The sequence below is a fragment of the Chroicocephalus ridibundus genome, chromosome 13 (genome assembly GCF_963924245.1).
Source record: "Chroicocephalus ridibundus chromosome 13, bChrRid1.1, whole genome shotgun sequence".
NCBI lineage: Eukaryota > Metazoa > Chordata > Aves > Charadriiformes > Laridae > Chroicocephalus > Chroicocephalus ridibundus.
In genome coordinates, this window is record NC_086296.1 from 2,247,440 (window position 1) to 2,270,333 (window position 22,894).

The 22,894-nt window shown below is 46.9% G+C and overlaps 1 protein-coding gene across 2 annotated transcripts in view; it reads left to right on the plus strand.

The window, feature by feature from the left end:
- Positions 1–20,709, plus strand: part of TTC28 (tetratricopeptide repeat domain 28) — a 171,550-nt gene extending 150,841 nt beyond the window's left edge. For both annotated transcript variants that reach the window (XM_063350762.1, XM_063350763.1), the window contains 10 exons: positions 1,228–1,372; positions 5,693–5,872; positions 6,985–7,705; positions 9,440–9,564; positions 10,599–10,830; positions 11,262–11,338; positions 13,413–13,436; positions 14,263–14,392; positions 15,513–15,620; positions 16,123–20,709. In XM_063350762.1, coding sequence (XP_063206832.1) covers positions 1,228–1,372; positions 5,693–5,872; positions 6,985–7,705; positions 9,440–9,564; positions 10,599–10,830; positions 11,262–11,338; positions 13,413–13,436; positions 14,263–14,392; positions 15,513–15,620; positions 16,123–17,747 — 3,367 coding nt within the window. In that variant the 3' untranslated portion in view covers positions 17,748–20,709. The remainder of the gene's footprint in view (positions 1–1,227; positions 1,373–5,692; positions 5,873–6,984; positions 7,706–9,439; positions 9,565–10,598; positions 10,831–11,261; positions 11,339–13,412; positions 13,437–14,262; positions 14,393–15,512; positions 15,621–16,122) is intronic.
- The last annotated feature ends 2,185 nt before the right edge of the window (positions 20,710–22,894 follow it).

Here is a 22,894-nt window from a genome sequence, read left to right on the forward strand (position 1 = left end):
GTTGATAGCCAAGAATTGATCCAGGCAAGAGGTGAAAATAAGAAAAAGAGACAAGGCATTTCTTCTGAGTAAATAGTCTTTAAAAAAAGGACGTTGCAGACTAGTGTCATGACAAAGCATGTGAGTTTGGTCGTGAATCAGGAAACTACAGCTGCTTTCCTGTTGTGTAAATTGGCAAAGGCACATAGCAGTGGAAGGTGTCTGAGAGGCAAAACAGTGCTGTGCTTCACAGAGACCAGGGCTGGAGGGAGGCTTTCTCTGTGGCAGCATCAGAGCGTGATCCGGACTGGGATTTCATGGAACCCTCCATCGAATGCGTTTGGCACCTTGAGGACAACGGGGCATGTGTTGCCTCATGGGTGGCCTTTTATGCTTGAGATTGTTGTGTTCATTACTGGACAGCCCCCGCGGTGATTCTGGTTACACTTCAGACCTTGCACTACCATTGCTGTTCAATGTCTTATTTCCCTCCCCGCCTTTTCTTTAAGGCCCACCTGTTAAAACTTTCTGGAAATTTTTCCTTTTCACATAAAACGGTTGTTCGTGGCACCAAGCCAAGGATAACCTTTCTGGGGAGCACAGCTGCTGGAATAGTGAGACCAGAATGGGGCAACATCATTTCCTCAACAGGGCAATAACTTGTTGTAGCCATGCCATCTCAGTCTTCTCAGAGTGACGGTGTTTGGTGGCTGGTGATGCCTGGAGAGCACATGCAGAGCTCTGTCTGTGGGGATGTCAGAAATGGGCTCCAGGTCAGCTCTTGCATCTGACTTTATGGAGCCATTCAGAGGAGTGGCAGCAAGCGCAGGCATAATCTTCATGTCTTGTTGTTTGCCTGTTGTTGTATTTCCCTTTGGTACCATGCTAGATTAGTTGGTGCAGAACCCGAGTGGAAGTCTTCCTGTGGTTGTAGTCAATTGTTAATGGGTCTCATGTTTGCCTGCACACAACCGCTATACATAGGTATGCAATGAAAACGTGAACAGCACTTTAAGCACTCGAGTTTGTAGAGAAACTCTATAGCAAGGTAATATGTTCACCCTGCCATTAATGTTCATTGCGGTGTGAAGCGGAATGGGAGAATAAAGCCCTGCCATGAAGCATCTTACAGAACAGAGTCCTCTGGATGGACAGGGACTGGCTCATCATCAGTGTTATGAAGTCAGGGCAACCTGTAGTGGACCTCGGACTTCTGCAACTAACCTCCCACTTGCCTTTTGCCCACAGGAGCTGTCAGAGCATGACCAGTCTGTTCAGCAGTACCATGTCTCCTGTTAAGGACGGAACATCATCTCTTCCGAGGAGGCAGACATCCTTCACCAAACCCCCACTCCGCGCGCTCTACGACTTACTGATAGGACCTATGGAAGGAGTAAGCCTTTGGCGCGGACAAATGTGGAGATTGACTTACCAAAATCCCCTGTCAGTGGGGGAAAGCAAGAATAGGCAGCTTGGGGATTGTACCTGAAGCATGGTGGTTTTCACTTGGTCTTCCCAGATGGTGAGACTGGGTGTGTCGGGAGGTGGAAACAAGGGATGTTGCTGTTGATACCACTTCCAGTCAGCTGCTTTTGATGAACCTAAGCAGGAAGTGTAGCCTTAAGTCACTAATACTAATTGGCAAACTCAGCAGCCTCCCACTGCCGCACAGTGCCGCACTGGCAACCAGCTGCAGCTGGGCAAGCTGTGCCTTGCTCTTTCTCCATCCCAGGGGTTGGTGCTTTTGCAAGGAGATGGACGTGCTCCTGGTATCAGCTCCTGGTGGGAGCTGCTGCTGGGGCTGGTCAGGGGCTGAGCGGCCCCCTTGGTTCACTGCCGGTGTCCCAGCGCTCGGCCCATGCAGGGCCCCATGGTGCGCCTGGGGATGCTGCACCGGGATGGATGTGCCAGCGCCGGGGCTGGAGGGTGCAGGCCCCCGCAGTTCCCATGCTGGTGGGTCACAGGGTGAGTGCAGGAGCAAAGGGAAGCCGCGTGGCACGGTGTCCTGTGGCAGCCCTGGCCAGCCCCTGTGGCTCCAGTCTTATAGAGCAATGGCGGGATAAATGAAAAAGTACTGTCTCTGTCGCACAGTATCTCTAGCTAGAAGAGGTAAAGTCACTTCATCAAAAATTAGTCTTTTCTCCAGCTGAACAAACAGATCAAAATGTCGTTATTCTGTCATGTGAGAGGGAAAACCAGGTCTACCTTGGGTTACTTTAAAGGCTGTTTGGACACTTTAATCTCGTCTGCTGAAGTCACCTCCATGGCGGAGGCATAACCTTTGTGATCCTGAGCCTTTGTTAGCCCTGTCAGCCTGCCGTCCCGCGGTCACACCGTGAATCTTGGAGAGCAGTGCCTTCTGCTCCAGAGGCAGCACGTGCATCCTCTTTGCAGGAGGAGGAGGTCAGCCCTGCTTACGGGTTTTCTCTGTCATTTTCTACAATGTTCTTGAGAAAGCTTCACCTGGGAGTTTAACACCTGCCTACAACTAGTGTAAATAGGTAAGACAAGCCCTGAGGAAATCCTCATGGGAAACCCCAGGAGCTTGATTCTCCTTCCCGGTGAGGGCACACTGTGGTTGGGCACTACTTGGCAGGTTTGAGTGTCTGATGCCCAGCGCTGGCTCCAGTAAGGTACTGTAGGTTTTGGCAGGACTTTCAGAGAGCACAGAATTAGCACATACAGGGTCCTTTTTAGCCACTTTCTGAGGAGGTGCAGTTCAGGTCGTGTGTGTAGCTTGGCAGTCGCATTATAACAGAAACTTCCAATTGTAGTGACACCAGCTGCAAGTGAGGGACCCATCCAAGCCTGTAGCTGTCAGCAGCCTAACTCTGCACAGCCATGCTCCCCGCGAGTGACGGACCGGCGGCTTTTCCACCTTCACAACAAATTGCCAGTGTCGCCAGTATTGTAGCTGTGAAGTAGAGCACGCTTTCCTGTGCTTCACAGTTCATGCTTTTCTCCTTTTCCTCACTGAAAGAGATTCTTCGTTGTTAGAATTCACACTAAAATTAATTCTTGGAGACATATGAAGCGCAAACGATCCTCATGGTTTTATTTCTGTTTCTGTAATGCACATCCAGCCATCGTGAGGGGAAAACAATATTAAACTCTAGGGGTTTTACATACAAATTAAAAATTCTGCTAGGCACATGTCACTATGGCTCAGATGCTCTGATTGTGTTGCTAACAGCTAAGGTCCTGGAGCAGTAAAATGGAATATGTATTAAAAAAACAAATAAACAAACCAAAAAACATTTCTGGAAAGCAGCAACTGCCCTGGTGGGAAGCTGCTGCTTGTCAGCTCGGGCTCTGCAGAAGGAGGCACGGCTGAGCGGAGGCTGGTATGTTCAGCTGCAGAGCACGGTGGTGCTGCGTCGCCCCAGGCAGTGGGTGCTGGGGAGGCTCCCCGGAGGCTGCCGGGGTTGTAAACAGCGGGTCAGGACGGAGTGGAGGCGGTTCGCAGGAAGGCTCCCGAGGCCGCTGCGTGTCAGCGACCGCCCAGCATCTCCGTCTGCCGTTGGTGGGGCAGGGTGAGCACCAGAGCTGTGAGGAGGACAGGAGAAACAGCAAGAGGTCAGCAACTATTTTTAACTCCTTTTAAATGAAAATTGTCCTTCAGCAGTTTTGTTCCCACTTCAAATGGCAAGAAGCCTTTAAAAGCACCTCGCTGTCTCTCTCTAACTTTCTAGTGTTTGACGTTCTCCCTCACAGCTGACCTGGTTTTTGGTATTTCTGACTCGCTCCAGACTCCCTTTGGAGGAGACCACTGAACTGATTTTTCTCTTTCTTCAGTAACGTTCATTCATCTTTGCTGCTGCCTGAGAACTAAAGCTTGAGACGGGCTGCAAATTGCTGTTATTCTTTGATTGCTAGTGAGATGGGCTTGGTGTATCTCAAATTAATGGTCAGCTGTCAGTGCATCACAGCGCAGTCTGGAAGTCTGCTCCAGATAGACCCTGAGCCAGGTGGAGCGGTAGAATTGTGTGTTAGGACCAGAGTGCTTTTGTCTGAGCTCAAAATATAAAACTTTTTACAAGTAGCGATGTTCATCCTCAAAATGCACAATATCCCTTTCTTTTCTATTGCACTCTCTGATTAGCCAGCATGTCTGCACTTCAGAATTTTCTGAATTTTTCTTCTTACTTCTTGTTTCAAAAGTCTGTTTCCATTAGACATTTCCTAGTAGTAGTTCACAGTTGGCAGTGGAAGAAGGAAGATTCTTCTCTCCCCTCTTAAATGGGGACTCAACTGAAATAAGTGTGCTCTAAAGCCGGGCTGTCAAAGGGAGTAATGTTTGATAATTAACAGAAGAGAGGTAGAACGTGGATGTTATTTCTTCCCAGAAGAACGTATCTAGATAGATAGCACCTGAGAGGTTTTGGTGGTTGTTAGTTACTAAAGGTAAGCCTTGTGTTTGAAGTATGTACTTCCTTTGCTGCTGTTCTGTTGAAGCCCCAGAATTTGCATCAGGAAAAGGTAATGTTTGGAGGGATTGGAAGCTAGTTCGGAAATCCGCTTGGAACGGGGTCAAGCAGTTTTGTCTTCATTTGCTGAGCAGCCCGAGTAGCTGTTTTTTCTCCTGTCAAAACAAATGTTTGCTACATCTGGTGACAATTAAAATGGCTCAAAATGAAAATTCTCAAAAGAATTGAGAATCTAGAGACAAGGGTCTAGTCCTGTACACTAGATCCTTGTCTCCGTCCTGCAGTGAACACTGCGAAGTTAGCTTGCCTTTGGGAACGTCGAGCAGTCTAGACAGAAGTAGAACAACAGTAGTTGAACTGGTTATCTCCAAAACAGCAAGTTGAGGACTTGCTGTCATCCAAGCTTGTGTTAAAAGTTTCATCTTCAAATCTTTATTTACTTGGCCAAGCTATGGCTGCTACTGTAGCTTAAAGGTGGAGAACTGCTTAGAAATTCACTGCCGTTTTGCATAAGTGTCCTTTAGACATTATTTTTTTTAGGTGCTGCAAGTGTTTAAGTTGGAGCAGTTTTCAGTGCTTTGAAGTTACTTTTTCCTGGGGTGATAACTATTTTTACGATACACTAGATAAATAAGAATGAAATTCCCACAGTTATATGGGACCAGGAGCAGTTGCCACTTTTGGGGCCCAGCTGGGTGTTCCCTGTTTATTAATCTCTCTGCCTCACTTCTCCATCCATCGGATACTTGCTGCTTAGACCTATTTGTGACTCTGGGTTGATTACAACGTCAAGTGCCTCGAAGAGCAGGTCATAGACACAATCTGTCTGTAGGCTGTTTGCCCTTTTATAGGAAATTGCTATTTTGAAATTCAGTCTCAGGAAGAATATTCTCTTTCAAAGGATAAGGTGATAATAATGTTGATGAGACATGGGTGGCTGAGTTTAGCAAAGATTGTAACTGCACTGTGGTGATGCTGGGCTACACCGTGCTTGGCTGAGGCTGGCTGTGACGGCCAGGGTCTGTGTGGTGTGTCAGTGCGCTCAAGGCTCGTTCGTCTCAAATGGGTTGTTTGTGCACAGGTGAGCTACAGTCCAGCTGTATAGATCTGTTCAATGACAGCGTGCGTTCGCCTGTCACTGCATCTGTCTTCGCTCAGAGCACAATTCTGATGTGGATATTCCAGACCTGACGTGGGGTCAGACTAGAGCCTGATGCTTGGAAAGCACAGGCTGGGGCGCTGATGGAGTGCAAGGGCCGAACTGATTCTCTCTCTTTTCCTTTCAGGGTTTGATGCATTCCAGTGGGCCTGTTGGCCGTCACCGCCAGCTGATACTGGTTCTGGAGGGAGAACTGTACCTCATTCCTTTTGCTCTCCTGAAGGGCAGTTCCTCCAATGAGTACCTCTATGAGCGCTTCAGCCTCATCGCGGTGCCATCCATCCAGTCGCTGAATCCCAGCTCCAAGGTCAGACATCGCCTTATACAACCTGACTCTTATAAAACCTCTCCTGCGAGCTGCAGGTTCCTATACATACTAAAATGGCAGCAGCTCTGTCCTGTTATGCCAGACACAAAAATAGAAAGCACAAAGGTACCACCTTCCTGAGGCAATCACAGTTCTGATGAGCACGTGAGCACCACAGCTGTGAAGTAGATTCTGATGATGTTCCTGCAGCACAAAATCACAGCCCCAGGCACGCCAAGAAGGACAAGGGGAACGGATCGTTTGAATATCCTCATTTTAAGGGGACTGTCCTGGGATGTGGAACTACATGGCAGACTGCAGAAATGCAGGTGTTTGTGATCAATGCTTGACCTTCCTTGGCAAGCTGACTGTCCGGTCACGTTCCTGGTATATTTACCTTACATTTTAGTTTTCTGTGTGGAGAAGGCCACTAATGCCTCGTGACACTGAAACTATAAGGTAAAGCAAATATCACAGGCAAATCCTGCGGAAGTATCTTCATGCTGATGTTTGGCATCAGCACGGCTAAGGCCCAGGTCTCCAGGGAGAATGCCCTGAGTCCCAGCTGCCCTTGCTGAGCGGTGCTCTGCTGCCTGCCTTGGCTTGCACTGTGTTAAACGCAGTCACTTGAACAGCAAAAGGCTCTGAACCTTGTCAGCATTCCTGGTGTGGGGACTGGGCTTTGCTGTGCAGTATCAGGCCCCAGTAACCAGTTACATGCAGCACCATGTCGCTGGCAGCGGTGACACTGATCCTTGAAATACAGGCACGAGAAACCAGTTAGCGAGTGATTACAAGTGGTCTTCCCAGAAGGTGGGATCTTCTTCATGCTTTTAGCTCTTCTACAGCCCTCAAAGGGGCCTGGGCTAAGTCTGTTGTTTTCTGTTCTTGTCTATCTGTTCATCCAAGACATGGGGCTAGAAGTCCTGACTGGACTCAAGGGGAAATGTTCCTTGGAATAGTTAAATGGAAGAAACTAAAGAAACACAATGATGTTTTTGTAATTATGACAACCAGACTTGTGTTTAGAGCCAGAGAGAGGATATTTTATTACTAGCACCATAACAAACAGATCTTTGAACCCCATTTTCTCTTTCTCTTTCTGTTTGTAGTCCCATGCGAGGAAGAATACTCCTGCTTACTCCAGTTCTACCTCAATGGCAGCCGTCGTAGGAAATCCCAAGCTCCCTTCAGCAGTTATGGACAGGTGGCTATGGGGACCTATGCCCTCTGCAGAAGAGGAGGCATATATGGTGTCCGAGTTACTTGGCTGCCAGCCCTTAGTTGGCAGTGCAGCAACAAAAGAGAGGGTCATGAGTGCCCTCACTCAGGCAGAATGTGTCCATTTTGCAACCCATGTCTCCTGGAAACTGGCCGCTTTGGTCCTGACGCCCAACACTGACAGCAATCCAGCCAGCAGCAAGAGTTCTTTTGGGAACCCCTACACAATCCCAGAATCCCTTCGGATGCAGGATGATGCCAGCGATGTGGAGAGCATCTCAGACTGCCCTCCTCTTCAGGAGTTTCTGCTTACAGCAGCTGATGTCCTGGATCTGCGGCTTCCTGTCAAATTAGTGGTTCTTGGCTCTTACCAAGAATCCAACAGCAAAGTCACTGCTGATGGAGTCATTGGCTTGACAAGAGCATTCCTGGCCGCTGGGGCTCAGTGTGTCCTGGTGTCACTTTGGCCTGTTCCTGTGGCTGCTTCCAAAATGTTTGTGCACGCCTTCTATTCCTCCCTCTTAAATGGGATGAAAGCCAGTGCAGCTCTTGGAGAAGCGATGAAAACTGTACAGAGCAGCAAGCAGTTCTCCCATCCGTCCAACTGGGCAGGTAGGAAGATGCTGCTTTTCGACAAACAAGGCAGGGTTTCTAGGAAGCGCTGTTATGCCAAGTTGTTTGGGTTAAGCAAGGAGCAGTGCTAGCAGGTAGTTGGGAGTAGCATGTGCCCTGTGCTCTCCCAGAAGTCAGCGCCCGTGTTTCAGAGCCAGATTCAGATGAGAGCAGTTACATGTCAGTGTCATGGAAAACATGGGTATTTCACTGTGTACAGTAAGCGGGTTATGAATTTGGTAGAATTTAAGGCAGTTGTGAGGTGAAGTCTGTGATATCACAATGGTTTCATGACTGGTAAGAAATCGAATTACTCAGTTCCTGTGTTTGAAATCTATAGGGTCAAGTCTCCTGTGGACTTGAGGTGGAGTTAGCTGGAGCAAACGTACAGAACCTTCTCACTGAGAATTTAGTGAAACTCTAATTTAAAGGAGGCAAGAGTAGTACTTCTGGAAGTTGCAGCAGCAACCAGTGGCTATGGTTTCTGTGACATAACCCTTGTGGGGCTGACTCCTTTGGTCCTTTTAGGAGAAAGGCTTCCCTTGCTTCAACTGGCAATTTCTCAGCAGCGTAAGCTCCGGGGTGGAGTGCTGGTGCTTGTTCCCTCTCAATTAGATAAATGAGTTGAGATTCAGAAAGACAAAGTCTTGGAGTTAACAATGTTGTTACAGAGATATATACAAATAACCTGCATTTTTTTTCCTGGCACAAGTCCTGGTTTTTGAAAGCTGCACGCATTCCCCAGATGGATATTTTTGCACAGGCAGCAGTGCCATGTTTCTTCTATCAGGAAGCTGTTGTGAGTATGGCTCTGATGTAACCTGTAGCCGGAGGAGGAGGAAACTCGCTAGAGCTTGTATTTTAGAGAACTTGGAGTTAGTCTGACAGAGTGATTTCAGGCTTGTTGAGTCCAGCGTTAGGACATGATTCAGACAATACCAGATGGGAGCTGAGTTTAGGTTACAGTTCACAGTTCAGTTTCTGTTTTATTTTCCTTCCAAGATTTTTCTGTCTCAAAGGAAAGAGCATTGAGAGAAAAAAAAAAAAGCGACCGCTTCCTAGGCAAAACAGAATGAGCGTCGACATGGGTGCTTGGCATCAAGGAGAGGCTTCCAGCTGCTGAGGCTGTCTTAGTACTGCCCCTTCTGGGGTAGTTAAGCAAGTTCCTTACACACAATCCCTGGCTTTCACCTTGGGCACTTAATGGTGAGTCTCAGATAGAGCGCCAGAGTGAGGACGGACAGCCGCGTACCTCGCTGCAGTGGGTGAGAAGGGGAAGGCAGAGCTCCTTCTGTTGCCATTTGGAGAACCTAGCATTTAGATGTGCATAAGCCAAGAGAGGTTTCTGACCGAGACAGGGAAAGCTCTCGGTTTTCTGAGTTCTGTTTCTGCAAGCACTGCTTAGCATCTATTGATTTCCACTGCGGTAAAGGGGAGACATGGAGTGTGCTAGGACAACTTTAGCTGCAATACAGTGTTTTTCCGCTTGCTTGAACAGGAAAACACTATTGATTTAATAGAGGACGACAGTAAGAAGCATCTAGAAGCTTTCTGGAAGTTCAGTCTATGGGACTCGACAGGGAGTGGGTAGCTGCTCTGGGAAAAGAATATCACTCTGCAGGGCACAGTAAGCCATCATTCCATTAGTCCTGGAGGGCAGAGGATATCTGCTTCTGTTTTGAACATTTTCTGTAACAAAGGGAGGTTGAGCGTCTCTTATTCTGCATCCTCTAGGTTTCATGCTTATTGGGAGTGATATGAAGCTGAATAGCCCTTCTTCACTGGTAGGCCAGGCCCTGACTGAGATCCTGCAGCACCCTGAAAGGGCACGAGATGCCCTGCGTGTCCTGCTACATCTGGTAAGAGAAAGGAAAGACTACCACACCACAGGGGGGGTACTGCAGGCCATGTAGCGGTGAGACAATGTTACCTGTGGGTATGCATCTGTAAATGATGAACGGGAAGAGAAACACCCTGATGTGTAACCACTCACACCTGAATATAAACCTTCAACCCTTCTCCCTTACCGTAAGGTAGTCTCTTGCAAAAAGACTGGGACACCTGATAAAGTGTCAGGAGCAAAAAGAGGTAAAGTGAGCAAAGTCTTGCATTGTGTTGTGACAAAATCCTCCCCAGACCCATCTGGTTTCCATTAGCTGTTGAATTGGGTCTCTGCTTTATTGGGGTTAATTGTTTCTACAAGAAAATAGCTATGAACATTGCAGTCACGGAGATGCAGAGCGTGGTGACTGCTGCCTCTCTGCATACTTGGAAGATAAGAGGCTCTTTTGTCCCCATATGTGCCAGCAGCCTGTTGTGGGGAGCAGCAGGGCTGAAGCCAAACTGCCAGATGGCTAGAATAATCTCTCATGACTTTTAATACTTTTCTTTCCAATGTGTCTTCTGTCGTCCCACAGGAATGTGGAATATCCATAGGATGATGAAAATGTGTCGATATTCCTAGTCATCCCAGTTGCTGGGTTTTGTGGACACACATCTCTCTTTACTGTTTATAGCTGCAGACTCTTGCCTGGTAACGAGCAGTGTACGCAAGAGACTGGAACCTGAACACGAGTCATCTTTTGGGGAGAAATGTAGCTGCCAGGCTTATAGGAAACAATCACAATCAAACTGGTACTTAGTGTCCTGTGGCATTACTTTCTCCGGATCCCAGAGAATGTTGACGCTCATCACAGTGATTTTACAGCTGTGAGCGCTGAGTTACTGGACCCCCTGTTTTCAAGGGCACTAACATCCTTCTGTGTAAGACAAGCCAGGTTCAACATCGGGTTTGCTGTCTCTCAACCTGCCGTTCCTGACTCTTCGCTGTGTAAAAAGAGGCGATTAGTAAAAATCTCTTCTAAAATAAACTAATGCTCTATTTTCCCCAAAGGTGGAGAAATCATTGCAGCGAATCCAGAATGGGCAGCACAACTCCATGTATACCTCCCAACAAAGCGTGGAGAATAAAGTCGGTGGCATTCCAGGCTGGCAGGCGCTGCTCACTGCGGTAGGCTTTCGACTGGACCCTCCAGCCAGCGGCCTCCCGGCAGCAGTGTTCTTCCCAACTGCGGACCCCGGCGACCGGCTGCAGCAGTGCAGCACCACCATACAGTCCCTCCTGGGTAAGACGCAGGCCGGCTATCGGCTCTGTCCTCATCCATCTGCCTTGCCCTGCCTTTCTTTGATGCAAGCCTGTGAAATGGTGATGTTTTACACCAATGAAATAAAAGTATTTAACAGGACAGAGGTTCTACGAGTAAACGTTTACCGAAGATTTTGTCATAGATGGGAATCATTTACTACTGAGTCCAGTAGCCGACAAGCGTGATGTGACTATTCCATTCTCCCAGCTCTCAGACAGAAAATACATAATCAGATGCAAAGTGGGAAAACCTGTTGTTTTCTGGAAATTGCTGCTGCTTCCAGAACTGTTCAGTGATGTAGGGGAGAGGTTTTAGGAACTAGCCGAGTTTCTGTTCTTTTCGGGTTGTTGCATTTCTAGCGGTCAAGAAACAGATACTGAACAATCCCTGTTTCTGCTGATGTTTTTCAGGTTTGCCTAACCCTGCACTTCAGGCACTTTGTAAACTTATCACAGCTTCAGAAACAGGAGAACAGCTTATCAACAGGGTGAGTGGGGAGGTTTCCCTCCAGTACCAGTTTCCAAATGGTTCTTCCCAGGCCAGCCCTGGTTTATCAACCCAGAGCTTGCTGGGATACTTCAGGGTTGAAATGCTAAACTTTCGTGTTTGTGTGAATGAAAGTCTGTGTCCAGAAGAGAAAAATGCAGATATGTTACTGGGCTGCATGGCCTTGGGTCTCCCGTTCAGTGACAGAAATGAAAACATGGATACCTACTGCAGTGAGGGGGAAGCAAAATATGGGAAATTAGCGTCAGAACCAGTAATTGCTATTTGGCCATCCTGTCTAGGGCTGGTCTTTGTCCACTGTAGTTACCAAAGTCCCAACGTATAGCTGACTTTGGACAATGCTAGGTCTGTCAGAAAACTTACTGAGCCTGTGCTTCTCTGGTGGGCGTGCCCGTAGCTCTGCTGAAAGGATTCACGGTCTTCTAAGAGAAAGACAGTGCCACCTGTGGCTATGGGACTTCCCCCGTTTTCCCCCAGTCTCCTTCACATTCCCCCCTCTCCCCAGCCTTTCTAGCATGCCTGGCCTAACCTAACCTGTCTCTGTGCCACCAGCCTGGCTGGCTTTCCATTACACATTTCTTGCTGTCCTGGTTGCTCCTCTGATGAGGTTTACTGTGATCATTTGCCTGCTTTAGTAAATGAACACACTGCACATAGTGAATGGGCGTATAACTCTCTTTTCACCTTTCCCTGTGCAAAAGTTTTAGGGAATTACTGTGGTGGGTAACTGGGATTATCTCCGTGCAGCTTCAGAAGGTTTCCCTTCATTCTGTCATGTTGAGTCTCTGCACAAAATGCAAAACAACAGCCCCAGCTTTGCCCTTGCCCGCTAAGAAGCCTGCTTTGTCAATCCATTAGACTGAATATCCTTCAAGGAAAGTGTTTCTTGTTATGATCTACAGTAGCACATGAGGTATTTCTACCGGCTTGTCCTTTGTGGCATTTTGCTTTCTTGCCTTGGCTCTTTTGTCACTGCCTGAGACTTCTGTGGTTGAATAGCAGGGTTATTTTTTCCTCATTGCCACCAGAGGGAGGCCCAGAGTAGGAGGGATGTGATGAGCAGAAGACAACATTCCGATAGATCGGAATGTGTTACAGTGTCCATGGGATTACTTCACGATTGTCTTCTTGCCTCAGATAATTAAATCACCCAAGGAAAAACATGCAGATGGCTGTACACAACTAACAAAAGATGCACTCACCATTTCCTCGGCTGCCCCATGCAATAAATCTTGGCAGGGGTGTTGCATTGTTTTTGCAAATGTTCTTCTGTAGCCCAAACCCCAGGCAGAATTTCCTTTTGCACAAGAGTCTACCCAGTTACACGTTGGGGTTTTTCAACTTAGCTCTCCCTTCCTCTGCGGTTACTTGCTTTTATCCCCCTCCTTCCTCTCAGCAGTTCAGTTGGTGAGCAGCGCAGGCTCTGCCTGTCCCAAAGGAGAGAAGACTTTGTTCAAAATTGGCGCGTAATGACTGACAGTTCAGTCAGCGGGTGTTGCTTACTGTCTTTCCCATATGGGTGATAGGTGTCATAAGGGAGCAAGCGCTCTTGGCATTGGTGAAGCAGCAAGGCAGGGAGCCTGCTCTTTTGCTCTGGGTAGAAAACACTTATTTTTAGTGCAAAACAGAAGGCAGGAACCACAAAAAAGAGAACTTCAGTGCTACGGCACGACAAGGAAAAGTTAGGGGTTGCTGAGCGCATTAAGTGCCAATAATGTATCCCAGAGAAAACAAGAGAAGGGCTTGTTTTATGTTCAGCCTTCTGCCAGAATGTGGGTTGGCCTGAGTATCTGCCTGCTAAGCGTCTGAGTTGACTGTAATGTGCTGGGCACTCCCAGATTCCAGCTGCCTGTTCCCACGCTGTTGGACTCCTCGAGCCATTTCCATTGCTCCCGTCTTTCTCTGGACAGAGCATCTTGCAGTCAGGATGCTGCTTTGCATGTGGATGTGTCACCGCAGGGTTCCCTGTCACAGGCATTTTGTAACACAGAATAACCTGTGTCCTTTCTTTCTTTTCTCCTCTCTTTTCCCTTCTTGTAATCTGCTGCCCGAAGGCTGTTAAAAATATGGTGGGAATGGTGAGTATTAACACGCACTGGGGAATGACACTGCTGTGCAGGCTAAAATGCCTTGGTCAGTGCAGACCCATTGCCCTGCGCTGCAGAGTAGTGTCTTCAAGCCGCTTTCAGGCCTGGAATTTGCTCCATAGTGCTACTGTGGAAAAAAGACGGTGTGAGCTTTTGTGGGTTGCGAGAGATGGGTGGTCCTGAGGTTAGCTGGTCCCTGAATAACGACTTTCCATCCTTCCTGCTGTGGCTGTGTTTTGGAATTACATGGGATCCTGGCACCTTAATTTGTGTCAGATCTTCATAAACACTTTTTTTCACTACTTTGCTACTCCTGTCCCTTGGGCACAGTTGGGAAACTTCTTTCCTGGACCTCGTGGAATTATTAGGAAAGTCTTCCATGGTTTCATATGACTTGTTCTGCCCAGTTAAATGCTGAGAATGAGTTTCTTGGGATTTGCGTGAGGAGTATGGCTCAGTCATGGAATGGGCTTTAGTATATTTCTGTGAGCAGCCCCAGAGTAGCTCTTGCCTTTTCACTTCACAGATTTTCCTGCTGTGCTTCCTTCTTGCTCAGTTTCCACTGGCCACACTCCCCAACCCCCACCCCTGTTCTGCCCCTGCCTTTGCTTCTGTTCAAGTTTGTCCATCGTTGCTGTCCCTGAACTGTCCCTGTGCCCAGACCTTTTCATCTCACTGTTCTGTTCAGGAGCAGCAGCTGGGTATGTGGGTGTAGGGGGAAAGGGATGTTTGTAATGCATTTCCTCAGCTGTGACTGTCAGAAAAGCAGTGATGGGATTTGTAAGGAGTGGCTAATTGTTTGTGGTGTTATCTTCAGCTGCATCAGGTCCTGGTTCAACTTCAGGCAGGCGAGAAGGAGCAAGATTTCTCTTCTGCACCAATCCAGGTTTCCATCAGTGTCCAGCTCTGGAGGCTGCCTGGCTGTCATGAGTTTCTGGCAGCTCTAGGTAGGAAAACACTTATTTCCACTGTCTTTCTAAAAGTATTGCGAGTGTCTCATATGGTGTCTTGAAGTAGCAGTGAGACTCCCAGCCTTAGCTTTGTTTGTCTGGGTGCTTTAGATCTGTCTGTCTGTCTGTGCGTCTCTGGATGTGATCCCTGACTGCTCAGTACGTCTTTGCCAGTTCACATCACAGAGCTTTTTCGCTCACCAGTTGGCCAGTGGTAAGGTGTATTTTTTCTGTCATGCACCAAAACATAACCTGAGTGAGCAAAACATGGGGTTTGGGGTTGACAGCAGCTTCATGCCGTCAGGTTGGTTTAACCCCAGTTTTTATTTCAGGATCCTGTTCCCCTCTTGTTCATGATACTTTTGTGTTTGCTTCTGGCCTTCTACCTGAAGTGAACCAGTCATTCCTTTGGCAGGGAAAGCTGTGTGCTGGGCAAGGGCAGGACGTACCAGGGTGATAGTATGTACCAGGGTCTACGTTCTGCAGAAAAGAGAGCTGAAAACTAAATATCAAACCAGATTTTATTCCAGCTTGGACTTTGCTTAGAGTTAGTAAAAGGATGTTGAAGGGAAGAGGCAATGCTGCAAAAAGAAACATCCAAGAAGACAGCTTAAGGAGCTCAAAAAAGCCAGGTGTCGTTTCTCAAACACAGTCATGCCTCCTGCAGCCCAGCCTTCATTTGCCAAATTCCAAGGTCTGTGCTCTTCTTCAGGCCCATTTCTGTGAGAAAACTTGGGATTAATGATGAATGGTAGGGGTGTGTGGGACACTGTCCCCTGAGGTGTGCTTAGTGTATCATTCCCAGACAATTCCAAATAATTCACAACTAAAGAAGTACTGACAAGTGCATTTTGTCTGTCAGTTTGGACAGGAGTGGTTTGTTCATGTGTATGTGCTCACAGTCCAGCACTATAAAGCTCCCAACACCTGGAGGAGGCGTGCTAAATAGTAATAAAAACAAACCAACAAACTGTACGTTGTAGGTGAGGAGTCATCGTTCCGGGATACTGCAGGATTTCATATCTCTTTGTTCTATTTGTGTTACAAATGAGATCACACTTGTTTAAGACATTGGATCTTTCTGAGGTGTGACTTTCTGCTCCATATTCCACTACAGGTTTTGACCTTTGCGAAGTTGGCCAAGAGGAGGTGATTCTGAAAACTGGGAAACAAGCTAATAGGAGGACCATGCACTTTGCTCTGCAGTCCTTGCTGGCACTTTTTGGTAAAGCTGCTTACAGTAGTTTTTGCTCCTATATCATCTGATGGTTTGATTAGAATGGCTTCTATTAAAATGTCACACTTTTGCAGAGATCATACGTACCTCATCACACACATGTCATACAGACCATACATCATACAACAGGTGCAGCAAACGTTATTTTTATACGGGAAACAAACACTTAAGACTTGGCTGAGGCCAAAGCTGGGAGTAGAGTCCAGCAGCTGGAGGGTGTGTAACTCACTCTTGGTTTTGAGATATAAAATAATAATGAATTGACAAGTTTCATCTAGGATAACTGGACTGAGGTTCCTGCCTGTGCATTTCCTGGGCTGTGCACATTTTTTTACTCACCTAAGTAGTAGTCAGGTATTTCAGAGTAGCACAGAGTCTGAGTGCATGTTTTGTAGCATTTCCTCTTAATTGTGGTAGAACGTTATCTGGTTTTGATTGATTTTACTGTGTATCCAGGGGCCTGTTTCTACATATTCTTTTTCTTTTTTAGATTCTACAGAGCTGCCTAAGCGTCTTAGCCTGGACAGTTCCTCATCGCTAGAGTCACTGGCTTCTGCTCAGTCTATTTCCAACCCTGTACCCCAGTATCAAAACCCTCCATTCTCTCCTACTTGTCCAGACAGCATTGCATCAGATGCCATTTCGGTGTATAGCCTGAGCTCCATTGCTTCTTCCATGAGTTTTGTTTCCAAGCCAGAGAACATGCCAGATGGCGTGGTACACAGGGGACGCCAGGACTATGAGAGGCCCAAGAACGTCTACCCGCACAGGTCTGCAGTACAGAGCCAGTTGTCACCACAAACCAGCACTGTAGCCAGCAAAGATGAGGAAGAGTATGAAGGTTTTTCTATCATCAGCAACGAGCCTTTGGCCAGTTACCAAGAAAACATAAAACCAACATTTTCCCCTGATCACAAACAGCCCAAAAGTGGTCAGGCTGGAGGCATTAAAGAGTCTGTCAACTCCAAAGGGAGCATAAGCACCCCAAATTCTCCTGTTAAAATGACTCTTATTCCCAGTCCAAATTCACCTTTCCAAAAAGTTGGGAAACTTGCAAGTTCTGATACTGGGGAATCTGACCAGTCTAGCACTGAGACTGACAGCACTGTCAAATCCCAGGAGGACAGTAATCCAAAGCTTGATCCGCAAGAGCTGGCCCAAAAAATTCTGGAGGAAACTCAGAGTCACCTCATTGCTGTTGAACGTCTTCAGAGAAGCAGCAGCCAAATAAGCAAGAGCAACAATTCAGACGATGGGGCTTCCACCCCGGCAGGTGTGTCTGCATTCAGATCTTCAGAGACCAGTGCGTTCAGTCGGCCCGTTAGCTCTAGCCAGAAGAATCAGTCTTCACCTCTTGCAATTAAACCAAAGCCTCCAACAAGGAGTTCATCCCTTCAGAAAGTGAGTTCCGGCTATAATAGCCCTACAACATCGGAGATGTCAAACAAAGATGGCCCAGGCCACTACAGCGGGCAGCCGTCTCCAAGCTGTGATTCACATGGGTCCTTAACGGAGCAGCCTCACTTTAAGCTCAAGTACCCCAGCTCTCCCTACAGTGCTCATATTTCTAAATCACCCAGAAATATCTCTCCAAGCTCAGGGCATCAGTCTCCTGGTGGCAGCACTCCATCTCCCGCGCTTTCTTATTCCTCCGCTGGTTCTGCTCGCTCAAGTCCAGCTGATGCCCCAGACATAGACAAATTAAAAATGGCTGCCATCGATGAAAAAGTGCAAGCAATTCACAACTTAAAGATGTTCTGGCAAAGCACGCCCCATCACTCCACTGGCCCGATAAAGATTCTCCGAGGAGCTCCTGGAACAATGACTTCTAAGAAAGATGTCCTCAGCTTGCTCAATTTATCTCCACGGCACAGCAAAGAAGAAAGTGCAGATAAGCTGGAACTAAAGGACCTGTCTATTGAGCAACACCTTGCTTCTCCACAAAAGAACCCTCCGAACGGACACAGGCGGCCTGAAACTACAAATGCAGTGACATCTGCTCATTCTCCACCTTCCACTAGCACTCCAGGAGCCACACGCTCCTTGAGGCTGCCATCTGGAAACGGTTATAAATTTTTGTCGCCAGGAAGATTTTTTCCTTCATCCAAATGTTGAAATGTCTTGAGTACCAGCCGATGACTTACGGTCTTGTTAAAGTATTTGCTTCTGCCCACTTGCCTTTATCAATACAGAACCGTTATCTAAGAAGCCGTGGTCATACCCACAGTTGGCAATGCACAGGAGTGTGACAGATCGGCCCTGGCTGTCACTGCGTAGGAACACGGGCCTTACACAGATGGGTTTTAGTTTCCCTTATCAGGACCTTGGCCAGACTCGCTTGATAAAAGGTTCTATGTAGTGTTCGGTATTTGCAGCAACAGGTCCAATGAATCTAGTTGTCTGTTCATAAAACACTAGCTTTTGAGTCACGTACTTGTATTTCTTAACCTAACAGGAGGTTTTACAGCTGGCTTTTTATACAGAAATTATACATATCAGGGATTGGAGAGGGAAGCGAGAGGAGGCAGAACTTTCATGTATACCACAAAGAAAGTATGCACGAGTTTCTGCTTGGAGACGTACAAGCCTTTTATTTGATTTCTTTCAAAGGCTGACAGAGAGGACAAGATAACATACCTCTAGATATTTCTGCCAAGTTAGCCAAACACAAGAAATTGCTGGCAATAAACTCCATAGCAGCATGATACTGCAGTTCTCTTGCATCATTTAGAGGCTGGTGAAACAAAGACAAGAGGACAGAGGTGCCCTAAAACCTGCATCTCAGGTAACTCTTTTCTGGAGGGAAAACTTCCAGGTGATATTTTGCTGGTTCGTCTGCTCAAAAAGAATGTTTGGGGCATAACACGGAAGGTGAACCTCAGCGTGAGGTAGAGAGCGTGTGTCAGAGAGACAGGTTCTGGTTTTATTGGGTGCTCTGATCTTTCTGGCACACAGCGTTATGATGGTGAAATTTTCATCTTGTCAAGCATTTGGGCAGCACGGATGTTTTCTGTCTGCCAAGGGCGCACAGAAAAGGGTTACAGACACTGAAGCTCAGAACATTATTGTACAGTTCCACAGTAGGCAGGACTGGGACATCACGTATGCAGTTTGGAAATCACCTGAGCAATCCCGCTAATTGGTTCCACATAGCTCATGATGGGCGGGTCTGCAGACCTTTCCCCTGCTGTGGAAGCGAGTTTCTTTTGGAGCGAGTAGACCAGTGTAAGCGGATGTCAGTGCAGTCAGAGCACGTACGCGAGGCAGCAAGCGGAGCGGCCGTACGCAGAAATGTGTGCCCTCTGATCTGTGGAGAACCAAGAGCACCCCAGGGGTGACGTGTAACGCAAGCTTTCCTAGGCTAGGTGGTGGTTAGGTGTTATGGATCAAGTTGGAGATACTTCCTTTAAGCGGCTGTTGAATGCAGTGATGTAATCAGAATCCAAAATGATAATTGACGTGCACTGAAAACTGTGGGCGTGTGGTAGCATTAACTCAGCCACAGCGCACACTTGGATCCGAGCAAAGTATTGCGCAGGCCGTGTGCTATGAAGTCGGAGCACTGGATCGCCAAGGCTTTTGGTTTCTATTCTGCACTCCCAAAATTCACTGGGTGACTGAAGGCTAATCACTTCACCTCTCCGTGCCTCGTCTTCCCTTTCTATCTACATGGGGATAGTAATACTTACCTACCTACCTCACAGAGGTGTTGTGAGGCTTAATTAATTAGGCCCTGAGTTTTAGCTGGATCTTAAGTCAACTTCCAGTCTTGCAACTGACTACCTGAATGGTGAGTGCAGTCAGCTCTGTAAACGTATTAGGGGCACGTTGCTGATGCAGATAATTGTTGCACTTAATGGTGTCTAGATGCTCTTCTCGAAATATGGATCTGATCATTTGTGATTTTCTTAGGGATCTTGGAGGAAAAGCATGAGAGCAGGACAGAGGATTCAGTTCTGATACCGGAATATAAAATTACTTGGGCTCAGCGTACTCGTGGTGCATATATCAAATGCTTGTTTTGAGCATATTCTAGAATCCGCTGGGTTCTGGAGAATGTTTTCTTTTTTGCCATTGCAAGAAATCAACACAAACACTAAAGGCAAAGAATATAGGGCTGTGTTGTTACAGTCAGCTAACAAGAGATGGACGATCACAAGTTTCAGTGCAGAAAGACAAAAAGAGTAGTTACTCTCTACTCGTATTATGCAATGTAGCAAAACAGTTGAGTAAATCTGTTCAACTCATATGATGCAAGTTACTTGTCTGTACATTACATCTTTCTGTGATGGTTTGGTGCTAGATATCATCTTCTCATCATTTGGCAGGAAAAATTAGAATAGTGGGCCAAAATGAGTCAGTACAGCGTCTGCCCGTCAGCTAGACGGTGAGATTGCTGATCATGCAGCTTGCTGTGGTCACAAGCCTGCTGAGAGACTTCATGTGACCTAATCTGTTTCTAACCAGCATAACTGTTTTAAAACGACATCCCAGGAACAGCCAGGATGGAAGTGGGCAGCTTTTTGTTTATAGCAACAGCAAATACTCCCTGTAGTGCTGCATAACATGCCAGAAATAAGCCTCTTTACTTGTAGTTTACTTCCATAACTAAAGGCTCTTTTTAATCTGTAGAAATATTCTCTATTGCCATTTTGGTGCAACCCATTTTCATGCTGCCAGTGGGTTTTGTACTGGCTTGAAGTTTTCAGAAAGAGCTGAATCGGGGCGGGGGGTGGTGGTGATTCTTCAGTTGGGTTTTTTTGAGGGAGGGGGGAGCATTAGAAACGGGGAAGGGTTCAGATGTAGAGGAAGTTCAGTATTTGGGAAATTGGTGTTGTATAAAGGAAGGTGTCACTAGAAGAAGTCCTTTGGGAAATGTGTTTCCCTCGACTTGACACAGGGCACTTCCATTGGCTTAACGAGAGCCATGAAGATGCATGCTTGCTCATGGCTGGGAGACACTTCACACACCTTGTGCCTCACTCCTCCACCCCCTGAATGAGAAACAACCCCTTTGTGAGGAGAAAAAAAAAAAAAAAAAAAGAGTTTTATCAGGTTTGCCCAATATGTGGAGAAATTCAGGAAATGAAAATAACATGTTCTCCGTTTGATATTAGAATTCCTTCTGTGGAGTTTAAATGCATTTGTCGTTGTTGTATTTGTGCATGGTACAAGTGACAACACTGCTTGATACAGTGAGCAATAAGAATTAGGTATTATCCACTTTCACATTAAACCTGCCACATGCAACCATTCCCCAAGGCCATAGAATGTATTTTAGTTTGGTTTTGCCCTGTATGTTTTACTGTGTGAGGTTACAGATTTTTTATTGACTGTCTTTAGCTCCAACTAAATGGGAACAGTAAACAATCTCTCTCATCAAATCCAGTTTAATTTGATTTTGTTGGCTAGCCTGTACTCTGGCCTGGTACTGATTTTCCTTCTTTTTAATCATACCTTACTTAAACAAGGAAAAAGCATTGAAGGGATGCTACACTCACGTATATCACTCTAGGCCATGTTTCCTTTCATTAGGTCAAACTCGTTCTGTGAACATCTCTCTCAAGTTGCAGAACAGATCCAGGCGCACAGAAATAGCCCTGAATCTGTTAAGAAACACTGGTAGTTTCAGGCTGGGTGGTAATAATGGGTTTGAGCAGTTTCGGGTTCATTGCATTGCCGTGCTGTCCAGAAAGGCTGCAAGTGTGTGTTGGAAAACTTGGCCCCTCAGTTGCAGAACTCCTTCAAAAGAGCGTTGAAGATGGTAACTCGGAGAGGACTGTCAGCAAAGACTCTTCCAAGCAGCAGCCCTTTAGCACTTGCTCTCCTTGTATGCAGTGTTAGCCATGTTTGGCCTATATGGACTTTCTTTGTAAATTAAAACTCTGTTTCCAGACAGCATTAAACTTTTTATATTATGAAATTTACCATGTAAAAAGATTTTCATATTTTTATTGAAATTGCTAAGGCATTTGGCCTTCTTTCTTTGTGATTTCAGTGTCTATTAAAGCATGAGTTCTCTCAGTACTTTAGTCTCTTGGTCTAGGGTGGTGTTGGGAAAGGATTTGCTAGCACAAGGCGCTGGTCCAGCCACCCGCCTGCTTGCTGGTCTGCTCCTCTCGCCTGCTCCTGCGAAGCAAAGAAGCCAAGTGTAAATCTGCATTCTGTGCCGAAGTACGACTTACGTACGGCAGCCGTCCTCAGCTTCCCCTGTGGAAGTGAGGGCTCATTGAGAACTTCCTCCTCTTTTTGTGGCAAAATGTAGTGTTCCTGTTACAAATGATGATTGGAACTTGCTTTTCCTCTTCCTAGCAGGTGGTGGGAGCGTCTATATTTGTTCGCTGTCTGTCTTCTTGTCAGCAGCAAAAGGACACGTAGGGTTGGAAGGAGCTTCAAGGATTTCCCAGTCCCGTCCCTCCGCTGTGGAAGAACCAAGTGCTGAAGGTATGATACGTTTTCCCCCATACTGATGCCAGTTGCCATTTGCTGATTTAAATGCTCCCTCTGCCCCCATGTGAAAGGTGCCTTTGTGCTTAGGGGAAGTGTTGGTGACCAGATGAAACTAAACAGAATGTGACTTTCTGTGGTCTCAGAAGTTTCCATTGACGCCGGTCTCCCAGTTGTGTAAATGCAGCCTCTGGCCGTGTTGACAGAACACAGAAACCAAACTCTCGGTCATGTCACAGCAGGCTCTTACTGGCCTGCGGTCTCTGCCCTCCATCCAAATCTTTGATCTGCTGAGAAAGGTGATCCTGAACCATGTAAATCCCTGCAGTCTTCCTGGCGTTAACGCTGTTGGAAGGGTCCTTTCCTGGCGTGTGTCTGAAGCAGCTGATTCTCTGTATGTGAAGGCATGGATGGTGCAGCCCCACAGCAAAGGTTCTAGAGGCGGCTGCATCAGCTTAGTCCTGCTCTTATGATTGCCCGCAGCCTGGTGAGACATCAGTGTAAATCAGTAGGCAGCTGGCGTGGACGTCTTCGCTTTTCCTGTCGTATACTAATATACTGCCACTGTGTCGCAGAGACGCGAGAGAGTCCTGTTCCTTTCAGAGACGTGCTGCTAGAACAGCAGGTGTGGGAAGAGGTCAGTTCAGCACTGCAAAAACAAGAGAGGACTTGTCTAAAAGCCTGACCTTGAACATTTTTGTATTGAATACTTAATATGCAAATACATATGAGGTACAGGCTGGAACATTTTGTGTCAATACTCACGTTCGTGCTGTGGATTGACACACGCTACCCGTAGCGTATACCTGCCTGTG